This window comes from Macrotis lagotis, chromosome 2, assembly GCF_037893015.1.
Source record: "Macrotis lagotis isolate mMagLag1 chromosome 2, bilby.v1.9.chrom.fasta, whole genome shotgun sequence".
In the NCBI taxonomy this organism is placed as follows: domain Eukaryota; kingdom Metazoa; phylum Chordata; class Mammalia; order Peramelemorphia; family Peramelidae; genus Macrotis; species Macrotis lagotis.
This window is the reverse complement of record NC_133659.1, coordinates 32713342-32728973: the sequence shown is the minus strand read 5'-3', so window position 1 is coordinate 32728973 and position 15632 is coordinate 32713342. Positions and strand designations below refer to the sequence as shown.

The 15632-nt window shown below is 36.6% G+C and overlaps 1 protein-coding gene across 4 annotated transcripts in view; it reads right to left on the bottom strand.

Moving 5' to 3' along the window:
- Positions 1-15632, bottom strand: part of TESK2 (testis associated actin remodelling kinase 2) — a 140211-nt gene that overhangs the window by 60755 nt on the left and 63824 nt on the right. For all 4 annotated transcript variants that reach the window (XM_074221569.1, XM_074221567.1, XM_074221568.1 and 1 more), the window contains one exon: positions 14330-14451. In XM_074221569.1, the coding sequence (XP_074077670.1) occupies positions 14330-14451 (122 nt within the window). The remainder of the gene's footprint in view (positions 1-14329; positions 14452-15632) is intronic.

Genomic DNA, 15632 nt, shown 5'->3' with positions numbered 1-15632 from the left:
GAATGGTTGGATCAGTTCATAACTCCACCAGCAAAGCATCAATGTCCTAGTCCTCCCACAATCTCCCCAATATTTATCATTTTCCTTTTTTCTCATCTTGGCCAATACAATAGGCATGAGGTAATACCTCAATGTTGTTTTAATTTGCATTTCTCTATCCAATAATGATTTGGAGCATTTTTTGATATGATTACATATAGCTTTAATTTCTTCATTTGAAAACCGTCTGTTCATATCCTTTGACCATTATCAGTTGGAGAATGACTTGTGACCTTATAAATTTGATGTAATTCTCTATATATTTTAGAAATGAAATCTTTATCAGAACTCCTAATTGTGAAGAATGTTTCCCAGCTTTCTGCATTCCTTCTAATTTTGGCAGCATTGATTTTATTAGTGCAAAATCTTTTTACTTTAATAGTCAAAATCATTCATTTTGCAGTTTTATAATGTGCTCTGATTCTTGTTTGGTCATAAATTCATCCCCTTTCCATAGATCCGATAGATTATTGCTTGGTCTATTAATTTATCTATGGTGTTGCTCTTTATGTCTAAATCCTGTACCTACTTTTGACCCTATTTTGGCATAGGGTGTGAGATGTGGATCTATGCCTAGTTTTTGCCATATAATTTTCCAGTTTTTCCACCAATTTTTGTCAAATAGTGAATTCTTATCCCAGAAGCTAATAATGTCTTTGGGTTTTTAAAACAGTAGATTACTGTAGTCATTTATTGCAGTTTCCTTTGAATTTCTCTTAGTCCACTGATCCATTATGCTATTTCTTAACCAGTACCAGGCAGTTTGATGACTGCCGCTTTATAGTATAGTTTTAGATCTGTAGAACTAGGCCACCTTCCTTCTCATTTTTTTTCATCAGTTTCCTCCCTATTCTTGCCCTTCTGTTGCTCCAGATGAACTTTGTTACTATTTTTTCTAGCTCAGTAAAGTAGTTATTTGGTAGTTTGATTGATGTGGCACTAAATAATTTAATTTGGGTAGAATTTTCATTTTTATTATATTAGCTTAGATCTGACTTTATTTGGGTGAGAAGTACTTTAATTTCTGTGTTCGTTTTGGGAGGTAAATTCCCAAGTATTTAATGTTATCTATAGTTATTTTAAATAAAATCTTTCTATCTCTTGCTCTTGGACTTTGTTGTTCACATATATAGGAATGCTGATGATTTATGTGGGTTTATTTTATATCCTGCTACTTTGCTAAATTTGTTAATTGTTTCAAGGATTTTTTTAGATGATCTTCTCAGGTTCTCTACGTATACCATCATATCATCTTCAAAGAGTGAAAGTTTTGCTTCCTCATTGCCAATTCTGATTCCTTCAATTTCTTTTTCTTCTCTTACTGCTAAAGCTAGCATTTATAATACTATATTGAATACTAATGGTGATAATGGGCATTCTTGTTTCACCCCTGAAAACTACAAACTCCTAAAGAAAATATAAACCAGGGACAGCTAGGTGGTCCAGTGGATAGAGTACTGACCCTGAAGTCAGGAGGATCTGAGTTCAAATCCAGCCTCAAACACTTAAAAATGATCTGTGTGACTATGGGCAAGTCACTTAACCCCACTGCCTTGTAAAAACCAAAAAAACAAAAAGCAAAAAAAATAAATAAACCAAGTAGATCTGTAAGCCCATTCTAATAAAAATTTAAGGAAATATTAATTCCAATATTACATAAATTATTTTTAAAAATAAGAAAAGGGGTCCTCCCAAATTCCATGATATGAATTTTGTTTTGCTATCTGAACCAGAGAAACTCAAAACAGAAAAAAGAAAACTATGGACTAATGCTGAATATTGATATAAAATTTTTAAATAATATTAATAAGGAGATTATAGCAGCATATCATAAATATTATGCCCTTTAAATAGTTTAATTTCTATCACAAATGCAGGGTTAGATCATTACTAGGAAAATTAAAAATATAATTGACTATATCAGCAAGAACAAAAATCATGATTATTGGACTAAATACAACACCTTTTCCTGTTTATAAAAAAACCACCACCAACAAAAAATATCATAAAGTATAAGAATGAATGGAGCTTTCCTAAATATAATATATAAAATTTATTTAAAAACAAGAACCAGGATTATCTGGAAAAGATAAAAAACAGAAGTTCTTTCCAGTAAGATTATGGATAAAATAAGGATATCCATTACTATTCAATCTAAGAAATGCTAACTATAGCAATAATACAAGAAAAAGAAATTGAGAGGCTAGGTATATGTATAGAGTAACAAAATTATTGATTTTTGCAAATGACCTGACTTACTCCAAGAAAATACTAGTTATTAAAAAACTAAAAAGTCAAGTAATTAACAACTTCATCAAAGTTGTAACATATGAAATAAATCCACACACTTCATTAACATTTTTGTAGGTTATCAACAAAACCTTTTAAGAAGAAAAAAAATAAATTCTATCTAAAATAATTATTAAAAAATAGAAGATATCTGAAAGTCTACTCACCAAGACACACACAAGAACTATATGAATACAACTATAAACACTCTTTACACAAAGACAGATCTAGTAATTGGAAAAATATTAATTGTTCACAAGTAGACTGAGTAAATAAAATAAAAACTATAATATTATCTAAATTTGCTTATTTCTTTATTCATCAAATTACCAAAGGATTCCTTTGGAGAGGTAGAAAAAATAATAAAATTCATCTGATGGAAGATAAGGTCAAGAGTCTCACAGAAGTTAATTTAAAAAGAGGAAGAATAAAGGTCTATTATTGCCATACCTCAAACTACCAAGCAGTAATAACAAAATACCTCAGTACTGGTTAAGAAATAGAGAGATTCATTAGCAAAATAAATTAAGTACATAAACTGTAGAAGCAAATGAGAGTAACAGCATAGTGTGAAAAACCCAAATACCGTAACTATTGGTACATGAATTAACTATTCAGCCAAAAATATAAGGAAACTGGAAAATAAAAGGGGAAGATACTACTTATAGATCATACCATCGCCTAGGCATAAGGGATGACAATAAACAAATTAGAGAAGCTAGTAAAAGCTAAGCATTCAAACAACACTTTAAAATTTACAAAACATTTTACAAATATTATCTCACATTCTACTCAGAACAACTCTGGAAGGTGTTATTAATAATTTCAATTTTACAGATGAGGAAACTGAGGCACAGCACAGGTCACACAGCAATGAGAACTCCTTATCTTCCTGACTCCATATCCAGTACTCTATTCATAGCATCACTACTCCCTAGGTAAAGGAAGAAATCTCCAATCCCATCTAAAGATAGGGGAAGAATTCATGACTTAAAAGTGATACAGATATTCATAGGAAATAAAATAGACAATTTTGACCTTATAAAATTTCAAAAATTTACTCAAACCAAATAAATGCAGCAAAAAATAGAAGAAAAGAAGGAAATGGGAAAAATCTTTGCAGCAAGTTTCTCTAAATGTTTATTTCCAAGATATATAGGCAATAGGGGCAGCTAGGTGGCACAGTAGATAAAGCACCAGCCCTGGAGTCAGGAGTACCTGGGTTCAAATCCCGTCTCAGACACTTACTAATTACCTAGCTGTGTGGTCTTGGGCAAGTCACTTAACCCCATTTGCCTTGCAAAAAAAAAAAAACAAACCTAAAAAAAAAGATATATAGGCAATGGAATCAGAATTATAAGAATAAGAACCATTTCTCCAAATTGGTAAATGGTCAAAGGATATGAATAGTTTTCACATCAATAACCATAAGAAGAAAAATGCTCCAAGTCACTAATAATTAGAGAAATGAAAATTAAAACTATTTTGAAGTTCCATTTCATACCCTTCATATTGTTAAAGTTGATAAAAAATGAAAATCACAAATGTTGGAAGGACTCTGGGGAAACAGTCATATTAATATATAAGTAATGATGATATACATAGCCTTTGACTCAGTGATATAACTACTAGTTCTAAACTCCAAAAAGATCAATAGAGGAAAAAAAGAACCTATATGTACAAAAATATAACAACTCTTTTTGTAGTAGCAAAATGGTAGAAACTAAGGGCTTTTTATAAATTGGGGAATGATAAGTTATGGCATAAATGAGATGGAATATTCATACTACAGAACTGTAAGAAATGAGGAAAGGGATGATTTAATAGAAACCTGGAAAGAATATATATATATATATAGATAGATAGATAGATAGATATAGTAAAGCAGAAAGAATACAGCAAACAGAACAAGACAATAATATAAAAACAACTTAAAAAGTCTTTAGAATGCTAATTAATATTATGATCAAATACAATTTTGAAAGACTCATGAATAAAAATGCTAACAACCTCCTGGGAGGGAAAGGTGAAGAACTTCGAGTGCAGATTAAGACAAATATGTTTTTTGGACATGATCAATATGGGAATTTGTTTTCTCTTCCTAGACATATTTGTTACAAGGGCTTTATTTTTAATACTTCTTTAATTTGAGTGTATTGGGGAAGGTTAGAGGGAGAGAAGGCAGATTTTAATAAACTGAAAAAAAATAAAATTTCATTAAAAAATAGTAAAAAGACTTCAAAGCTAGCATTGACTTATTAATGATACTCTGTGCCCAATCATTCAACCAGTTTTGTACTATCATCAAGAAAAGCATGAAAAATTATCAAATGCTTTACACTAAACTTGACATATATGGTTTGTTTTTTAGCGGTTTTTTAAGGGGTTTTTTTGCAAGGCAATGAGGTTAAGTAGCTTGCCCAAAGCCACACAGCTAGGTAATTATTAAGTGTCTGAGGCTAGATTTGAACTCAGGTACACCTGACTTCAAGGCCAGTGCTCTATTCGCTGCGCCACCTAGCTGCCCCCAAGATATATGGTTATCTGTAGAATTCTCTAGAGCTGCCAGTATAGAAACCCTCTCAAAAAAAATTGGCTAGCATGACCTGATCTTGTTAAAACTGTACAGTATTGACTCTGGAATCATCATTTCTTTAGATATTCATACTAACCATTCAGTTAGCAATATATTCTAGAACTTTGACAGGAATTGAAGTCAGACCCACTCCTATGGTTTGGAGAAATTAATCTTTTTCCATTTTTGAAAATTTGAGTCAATTGCCATTGTCTTCTTTCTTCAGGACCTTTCTTGTTGCCATGTAGATCAGGCAAATGTTAGAATGTTTAGAATTGAACAAATTTCCAGGCATAGGAACAAATTATTGTAGTCTCTGCTACTGAAGAGGCTGGAACTGGTGGATTGCTTCAATTTATGAGTTATAAGCTGCAATAGGGTGAAAAAACCAATAATGGGATGTCTTCAATAAGACTTGTGGGAATGGAGAGTCACTAATCTGCCCAGTTTAGAGGAGTGAACCAACTCAAGATAGAAAAATGAAATCAACTAAAGCTGTTTTGATAATTTTTGAGATCAGGCTCATAAAGAAGAAATAGTCAAAGACTAAAACATAGATAGAAGAAAATCTAAAGAATCTCATAGTAAAACAAACTGGCACAGGAAAAAACTGAGGAGAAAAATAATTTAAGAGGTTTTAGAGGGGGCAGAGTTAGATGGCGCAGTGAATAGAGTACAGGTCCTGGAGTCAGAAGGACCTGAATTCAAATCCGACCTCAGACATTTAATAATTACCTATCTGTGTGACCTTGGGCAAGTCATTTAACACCATTACCTTGCAAAAAAAAAAAAGAGCAATTGGACTACCTCAAAGTCATGACAAAAAAAATCCAACAACCTAGATATCATATTTCAAGAATCTTTTTTTTTTAAGTTTTTGCAAGGCAATGGGGTTAAGTGGCTTGTCCAAGGCCACACAGCTAGGTAATTAGTAAGTGTCTGAGGCCAAATTTGAACTCAGGGACTCCTGATTCCAGGGCCAGTGCTCTATCCACTGCACCACCTAGCTGCCCCTTGACATCAATTTAAAGAGTTCCTACAGGAAAACTGACCAGATATCCTAGAAGCGAGGGCAAAATAGAAATTGAGAGAATCCACCGATCTCCCCCAGAAAGAGAATAAAAAAAAAAAATCAACCCCCAGGAATATTACAGCCAAGGTCCAGCACTCCCAAGTAAAAGAGAAAATATTACAAGCAACCAGAAAGACACAATTCAAATATCGTAGAGCTACAGTCAGGATCACACAGGACTTAACAGCAACTACAATGGAAGCTCGTAGGGCTTGGAATATAATATACCAGAAGACAAAAGAGCTTAGAATGCAGCCAAGAATCAACTACCCAGCAAGGCTGAATGTCCTCTTCCAGGGAAAAAGATGGACTTTCAATGAACCAGGGGAATTTCAAATGTTCCTGTTGAAATGGCCAGAGCTGAACAGAAAGTTTGATCTTCAAATACAGGACTCAAGCGAAGCATAGAGAGTGGAGGAGAAGGGGAAAATATGAGGGACTTGATGATGAACTACATGTATTCCTGCATAGAAAAATGATACTGATAATACTCATATGAACATTCTCATTTAATAGAGCAGGCAGACAGAGCTTTTATAGATGAAGCACAGGAGAGAGCTGAATTTGAAGATATAATATAGTAGTAAAAATGGAGTCTGGCTAAGAGGGAAATGTAATGGGAGTAAGAGAAAGGAGAAGTAGAATAGGCTAAGATATTTCATATAGTAAAGTTTTTTTTTATTACAATGAGCTATTGCAATGATATGGAGGGCGGAAAGGCAAGGGGGAATGAGGGAACCTTCATTCTCTTCATAGGTGGCTAGAAGAGGAAATAGCATATATACTCAATGGGGTATAGACCTCTAGAGTAAGAAGGAGAGAAGGGGGATGGGGGGAGAGGGGGATGTGAGTGATGGAGGAGAGGGTAGACCATGGGGGGAGAGTGGTCAGATATAACACATTTTCTTTTTTACTTCTAGCAAAGGGCTGGGATTGGATGGCCTATCTGGGACCACAGGGCCTAAGGGGTGGTATGTGGGCTCAGGGCCTTCTGGCCCCAGGGCCGGGGAGCTGTCTGCTGCACCACTCAGCTACCCTACAGCACATTTAAGAAGAGGGACAGAGTGAAAGGCAAGAGAAAATATAGTACATGGTAGTGGGGAAGTACGAATGGAGGGAGTTGCGATCAGCAATGGCAATGGTGGAAAAATATGGAAGTAGCTTTTGTGATGGACTTATCACAAAGAATGTGATCGGGGCGGCTAGGTGGTGCAGTAGATAAAGCACCGGCCCTGGAATCAGGAGTACCCGGGTTCAAATCCAGTCTCAGACACTTAATAATTACCTAGCTGTGTGGCCTTGGGCAAGCCACTTAACCCCATTTGCCTTGCAAAAAAAAAAAAAAAAAAAAGAATGTGATCCACCTGCAACAGAGCTGGAGGTGTTGGAACACAGACTGAAGCACATTTTATAACAATAACAATAATAATAATAATTATTTGGGGGGGTTGCAGGGCAAATGGGGTTGGGTGGCTTGCCGGAGGCGCACAGCTGGATGATTGTTGGGTTTCTGAGGTCAGACTTGGACCCAGGTGCTCCTGGCTCCAAGGCCGGTGCTCTGTCTGCTGCACCACCTGGCTGTTCCTCCTCCTCCTCCTCCTCCTCCTACTATTATTATTATTATTATCATTTTATTTTATTTTAGGGGTTTTTTGGGTTTTTGCAGGGCAATGGGGTTAGGTTGGCTTGCCCAGGGCCACACAGTTGGGTGATTGTCAGGTGTCTGGGGCCGGATTTGGGCTCCAGGGCCAGTGCTCCATTCACTGCACCACCTGGCTTATTATTATTATTATTATTTTTAATTTTAACTTTTTTCTTTACTTTATTGCTCATGTGGGTCTATATTTTTGGGGGTAGGGGGTATTATGTTTACTCTTAAACAAGAATATTTTAGTAATTATAAAAAAATCATTTGTACAAAAATAAGAATAAATAAATAAAAATAGAAAAAAGAATGTTATCATCTCTAACTTTTATAAAATTCTATTTAAATCCTTAACTTTGTTCTTTAGTTTTTTGCTAGCTATTACTACATTAAGGTCCCCAATTATTTTATTGTTGATTTCTCCCAATAATTCAATTAACTTTTCCTTTAAATATTTAGATGTAAGGGGCAGCTAGGTGGCACAGTGAATAAAGCACCAGCCCTGGAGTCAAGGAGGACCTGAGTTCAAATCCAGCCTCAGACAGTTAATAATTACCTAGCTGTGTGACACTAGGAAAGTAACTTAACCCCATTGCCTTGCCCCCCAAAAAATATTTAGATGTAAATCTACTCAGTCCATATATATATACATATATATATATATATAGAGAGAGAGAGAGAGAGAGAGAGAGAGAACTAATTTTGATTCATTGTTCATGATATCTTATGTAGCCTAATGTCATTCCCAGTTTATCTCTTTTGATCATGTCCACTTTTACTCCTGCCTTGTATATGATCATGGAATTATTGCTTCTGGTTTTTAGAGTTCTCCTAAAGTATAAAAAATTTTGCTCCAATTCCTTCTTTTACTTCTATGTGAATCTTTCTCATTCAAGCATTACAGAAGTCTGCTCTCTGATCCTATCACTGAGCTATCCTCTATTTTGGATGAGTTCATCAAATATATATTTGTAATTATTTGTAATTATGAAATTATTATTGATTACTATATATTTCCCTCTATCTTATCCATTCATATTCTGCCTTCTCTTGTTCACACTAATCTTATTTATTGAAGAAAGTGGTAAAAGAAGATTATTCTTAACACTAAAGATCTAAATTAAAGTAATGCTTCCACTTTTCCCCTCCTTTGCCCCTAAACATAGGTTCTTACTTTTTCTTTCTTTCCTTTTAATCTTGCCTTCACAGTCCAACCTTGGGCAGCTGTAGCTTATTTTGCTTATGATTAATCTCTTGCCAAATCTGTCCATCCTCTAAAATTCCCCCTTTCCCTGTTTCCCATCTATTAATCTATAGAGTTAACGCATTCCTCCACCAAATTCTTTATGTATACATGTGACACTCTAAATATATGTGTGTATGTGTGTGTGTGTGTGTGTGTGTGTTTAACCATCCTTTGTCCAATTCAGAAGAAAGTAAAGTCATCTATAAAAGGTGCTTCCCCTGGAAGGATCTGCATGAACTGATGCTGAGCGAGATGAGCAGAATCAGAAAAACATTGTACACCCTAACAACAACATGGGGGTAATGATCAACTTTGATGGACTTGCTCATTCCATCACTGCAACAATCAGGGACAATTTTGGACTATCTGCGATGGAGAATACCATCTGTATCAAGAGAAAGAACTGTGGAATTTAAAAAGACCAAAGACCTTTAACTTAGGAAAAAAAATCTTATTATGTAATTTCGCTATCTCATACTTTATTTTTCTTCCTTAAGGATGTGATTTCTCTCTCTCATCATATTCAACTTAGATCAATGTATACCATGGAAACAATGTAAAGACTGGCAAACTGGGGCGGCTAGGTGGCATAGTGGATAAAGCACCGGCCCTGGAGTCAGGAGTACCTGGGTTCAAATCTGGTCTCAGACACTTAATTACCTAGCTGTGTGGTCTTGGGCAAGCCACTTAATCCCATTGCCTAGCCAAAAAAAAAAAAAAAAGACTGGCAAATTGCCTTCTGTGGGGGGTGGAGGGAGGAAAGCAAGAATAGGAAAAAATTGTAAAACTCAAAATAAATAAAATCTTTCTTTAAAAAAGTACTTCCACTTTCTCTTCTACCATCTTAATTCTCTACAATACAGTTTCTGACATCATCATTCCACTAAAATTGCTCTCTTCAAAGTTACATCCAATGGCCCTTTTTCAGTCCTCATCCTTCTTGATCTTTCTGCAGCCTGTGACACTGTTGATCATCCTCTTTTCTGTGATATTCTCTTCGTGGTAGGTTCCCACCTTGTTCTTCTCCTATCTATCTAAATTTACCTGCTCAATCTCCTCTGCTGGAATATAATTAGAAGAAAAAAGTGGGGGTAGCATGATAATTTATCAAAAAGGGAAGATAGAAGAATTATTTAAACTTTTTTTTTAAATCAGAGAAATGCACAAAAGAGGTAAAAAGAAGGCCAGGAGAAAAAGACAAGGCAGGATAGCTTTGAAAGTTATATGTCAAGTTGTTATATATTTAAATGGAAAAGCAAACTTCATATAATAGAGATTCATTATGTCATGTAAAATTCCTTTTTTCTACATTTAAAAAATGGAAATTCCCAATATATTTGGTGTTTTGTTAAATTCAGAATAAAGCAATTTCTAAAAAGCACGATGTTTTACGTACATTACTTCATTTGATTCTTGGAACAACTCAGGCTAAGGAAGATTGTGCCTATTTTATCAGTGAAGAAGCTGAGGCACAGGTAGACTAGAAACATGCTCAGGAATCCCACAACTAGAAAGGTTCACAGTTGAGTCTGCTGCCTGTCCAGATCCTCATGACCCTTCCAGATGAAAGCAATTCCTCATGCTTCTTCACTGTTAAAGTACCTGAAGCTTCTCTATTTCATGATTGACTTGATATATGTTTTGTTTACACACTGGTTCAACTAAACAAGTCTCCATTCAGAGAGGAACAGCTTCTTCATTGCACTTGTCCAATGCTTTCCCACCTCACACTAGTGCCTATTCCTGGAATTCTCTTCCACTCCATAGTGGTTCTCTGATCTTTGCCTACAATCCACTTATCCTTCCACACTGACTTAAAAGTTCACCTCCCTCCAAAAATCCTTTTAGATTTTCCTCTAACCCAGTCAGAAACTACTTCCTTTTCTTCAGCATAGTCTTATCATATTCTAGCTGCCTTACAGTTATTGCATAGTTATTGTAAATTTAGCTATATATAATACAAAGGAAGCAGTAGGGCCTGGTGAATAATAGCTTATAATCACTAGCAGATTTTTAAAATACTTTTCATGCCTTCTTTACTCAAAATCTAAAGCTCTACCCACTGTGGTGCCTAGCTGCCAGCCTCAAAGACAGGGCCAACCTTGAAATCAAAAAGACTTGAGTTTAAGACCTGCCTCTAACACATACTGATCCCTCCCACAAAGTCCCTACCTAACCAGAGGAGCACTCCTTGTGGAAAGAAGCCTGACCTCTCCCCCTACCAGACCCCCAGACCCAAGCCCTGCATCTAGCCTGCCTCTATAGTCATCTTCCAAGGAAGCAAACTGGGCAGCAATGGGGCTGCAGCCCTAAACTCTTGAACAGCTACAGCTTCCAAGGATCAGAAAAGAAAGTTGCCACCGACAAACTCTGTGGCACTGTTTAATGAAGCAGATTCAGGATCCAGCATGGTTTTTGTTGTGATTATGAATTACTGTATGTCACAACTCTAAGGACCATTGGACTTTTTCATATGACTTACTGCTAAAACCTCCCACATGGTTTTCTCTTCCTACTGGAATGGGAGCTCGTAGAGATCAAGGGTTGTCTTGGTGCTCAGTATAGTGTCTGACATAGGAAGCCCAGAACAAATGTTTTTCTATTCCATTATTCCTGCCTTCCTTCATGCTAGCTGGATGACTAGGATCATATCACAAAGAGAGCTGCTTCAGGCTCTTAAAGAGTTTAAAACCAAAAGTTACCGACAAGTATTGGTCACACTCATAAATACCCATACCCCACCCATACCACAATACACACACACACACACACACACACACACACACACACTCACACTCTTGATATAGACAACACTAATACCCCCAATATCCAAAGACAGAAGTACAAAAAAAGAAAGGGAAAAAGGAATATTGAATTTCTTTATTCATAACTCTCTGCATACCCTTCTCATCACCTAACACAATGCTCAGCCAAATAAATATCTACTAACCACAATCAATAGTAGCTGTGATCTCTGGATTTCAAATGATTCTAGGAAAACAATAGCAAATACTCACTGACTTCATATTGCTCCATTGCTAAAGGCCAGAAAATCCCAAAGGGATGATAGGGTCCAATTTCTGGTTACTAATGATCTCAAACATAAGCAGATTTAAGACAGCAGCATTTTCTATTTTGAGGTCAGATAAAGAAAATAAGAGTAATAGTGAAAGAAGGAAAATGATTAACATGCAAAGGGCAATGGAAAGGAATACAGTGGATATGATCAAGTTGCAACATGAGATAAACAGGGAATAAGAAGAACCAGATGAAAGGATGACATCAAAGAAATGTCTCAGTGAAAATGAAGATAGGTTGGTCCCAAGGTGATCCTGAGGGATGATTGACTGGTCAGCAGCCTCCTCTAATATCCTCTAGATGCCAAGAGAAAGGACCATATCATGCCAAGCACTGACTGGACCCACCATGAGATTCTAGTGTTACCTAGGACAGCCAGGTTCCTCGGCATTTTTCTGTTAATATCATTTATGTCACACACTGCACTTCCAGCTTTCCCCAAATGTTTCATATTTATCATTTCAGTTCATTACATCTAAGACATCATCTCATTTCTGACAGGGTCACTAGATTAGGGAAGGACCAGAGAAATCATTTACCTACATTTGAGCAAAGCATTTAACAAAGTCTGTCTTTTGTTCACTTGTTTTTTGAGAAAAATCTGACCTCTTTTTTTGATAAATTTAACTTCTTTCCAAGCTCAGCAGAAATGCCACCTTCTCTAAGACATTCTTCAGAACTACCCCACCCTCAGCCCCCGCCCAATGGCCAGAGCCCTCTACTGCCATCCCACGAGCTGGTTTTAATTCACTTGGTGCCTACTCACAACAGTGGTTCTCCTATGTCCCAAAATTCCTCCACACACTACAAGGTGCCCTGTTCCCTGAGCCCTGCTGCCAGCAGGGAGGCCACAACAGCAGCTCTGTCTGCAGAAGGACAAAGACACCTTCTCTGGTAGGGGTCCTGGGGCAAGTTAGGAAAGGAGAGGAGGTGGCCATGGGGGAAGGAGGGAGTCAATAGAAATCTTAAGACTTACGGAATGAGGTTAGAGAGGTTAGGTTATTCTGAAAAACAGCCAACGATGAGGTCGCTAGCCAGGCCGTGTGGTAGATCAAGCACTGAATTTGGAGTCTGAAAAGCCCAAGTCTGATTCCCGGTTTAGACAATGACCTGCTCACTTTAACTCTTTCCCCACAGGCTTCCTCAGTGGTAAAATGGGAGTAGCAATAACCCCTCCATCTCAGGGTTATCATGAAGATCCAAACATAATCTCAGTTTTAGTCATTATTATGGACATAAGAGTTCCTGGACAGTTGGAGGATCTCGGTCATATCAAAGGGTATCTCTTGGAAAATGGACTAGAGCTGGTCTGTTTTTCCCAGAAATAATGGGTAGAAACTTCAAAAAAGAAAAATCTAACCTTGATGTCAGGAAAAGCTTCCTAGTAATGAGTAAGACAGAGGGGTTATCAAAGAAAGCAATGATTTCCCCTTCCCTGAAAGTCTTGAAAGATAGGCTAAATAATGAGTTAGTAAATAATCCAGAAGGGTGGTTTTTCAGATATGTTTGATTTGGTGGGCTCCCTGTTCCTTTCAGTTCTGATCCCCAATGATTTTGTAATGTGTTCTTTCTTCCACTGGGAAAGACTGGAAGTGTCAGATTAGAATAAGAGGAAGGACAGAAAATAGCAATTGTACCTCATTAGTTATAGGGTAAGACTCCTCTGAAGGGTCTAATTAATAATCATAAAAATAATAGCTAGGATTTATACAGTTCGTTAAGGTTTATAAAGTGCTCAACACATGTTACTCCATTTGATCTTCTTAATAACCTTGGGAGATTGGTATTATTATTGGTCTTACTTTACACATGGGAAACTGAGACTGAGCAAGGTGAAGTAACCTGCTCAGGGTCACAAAGCTGATGACTGAGGCAAGATATGAATTCAGGCTTTTCTGACTACAAGCCACAAAAGCTCTATTTACTGGATCACCTGGGTGCTTCATTAAGCCCCTTCCTTCAGAGGTTCCTGTATACTAAAGAAGAAAATATAATGGGGTATATTCTACTTTCAATTTTACTTACAAAAACTTAATGAAAGCTTCTCATTAAGCAATTAAGCAAGTTAAGAAATTCTATAAGGAATAAAGTCTCAGCCCAGAGAATTTGTTTAGTAATGGGACATTGTTGATGTGGTGAAGTAATGGGGAGCCCAAGAGCTTAAAAATAGTTAATTACCAAGAGAACAATAAAACTAGATCCTGCCTGGTAAGTAAGTCAGGTTGGCTAATCCAAACAACAGAGGTGGATGGGTACAAGCACAATGATAAAATAAGTTTAAAGGTCAAAGGGTTCTTTCAGGTTTTCCATCTCAAATCAATTCTAGGTTCCAACAGGTTCCAAATTCTCCCTGACCCCAGGAAAAAGTGAAGGGTGAAGGCTGACCTCAGAATGTTTGGATGAGACAATCTATTCATGAGCTGGACTTCCTTCAGCATGTTTGCTCGGTTACTGCTTAAAATGTTCATCTTCAGAGCCATCACTTGGTCAGACACTCTGTGGCGAACCTGCAGGTCAGATAAGCAGGAAGATAAAAGTTGAAATCAAAGATAACAACTGAATAATGATCAAACTCTCCATTTGGAAAATCTGTTAGCTATTAGTTCCAATCTAGAAACTTTTTTAAATGACAGGAAGTTTTTTGATTATAAATGTTGAGAAAAATCCAAACACAGTGGGTTTTTAAAAAAATTTTATTTATTTAAGGCAATGGGATTAAGTGACTTGCCCAAGGTCAAGGCTTAGGCAATTTTTAAGTATCAGAGACCAAATTTGAACTCAGCTCCTCCTGACTCCAAGGCCAGTGCTTTTTCCACTGCACCACTTAGTTGCCCCAACACATTGTTTTTTACTCTAAAAACATTCTGGTTTTTGTTGAAATATCAGGAAAATCTTGTTACAGTGAACAGAAATCAGACCTTTTCTACATGCTAGCAATGAGCAAAATCTATAGTCTCTTTCCCTTTTGTAAGCCAACTCCAAGGTACCCTCAAGAAATCTCAAAACTTTTTTAAAATGAAAAGATGAGTATTTTTTAAAATATTCATAGCAGAATAGTAGCAAAGTAGTAGCAAAGAAGATGCCCATCAAGTGGACACTGACTCAACAAGTTGTGGTACATGAACCTAACTGAATATTATTGGACCACCCCTCTCTTTTTACTCTTAGTAACACACTGCTTTCCTGCACTAAGACCCAGCAAGTAAACTGGGTCCTGAATTTGGCCTAACAACAATCCTTTGTGTTGACCCTCGGGATGATCTCAATCACAGCAAAATCCCAGAACTGCTTCACATCCAACATCAGGTAGTCCCTGAACTTGGACAAGTACCAGCAATCCTCGTGTTCCAGTCATGAAGTATTGCTATGAATCAAATATGTCTCATTGTTGCTGTTATCCCTCATTGTCAAGGCTACAGCTCACTATGAAGTCAATGGTATGAGTACAGAGATTTGCTCATATTAAAGTGCGTCATCTACTAAGCAGGGTCCCCAGCACATGTGACCAGCTCCCTTCCTCCAATGGAATTTTTGCTTATAATTACTGTTAGTTCTTTGGTTTGGGTTGGTTTGGTTTTTAGGTTTAGCTGTGTTTTTGATAATCAAGGTGAGTTCTCTGGTAATTTAAGAGTTAAGAGCTGTTGCATAACCTCAGTGACTCTTAATTCATTTGTTCACAGGGTCAACA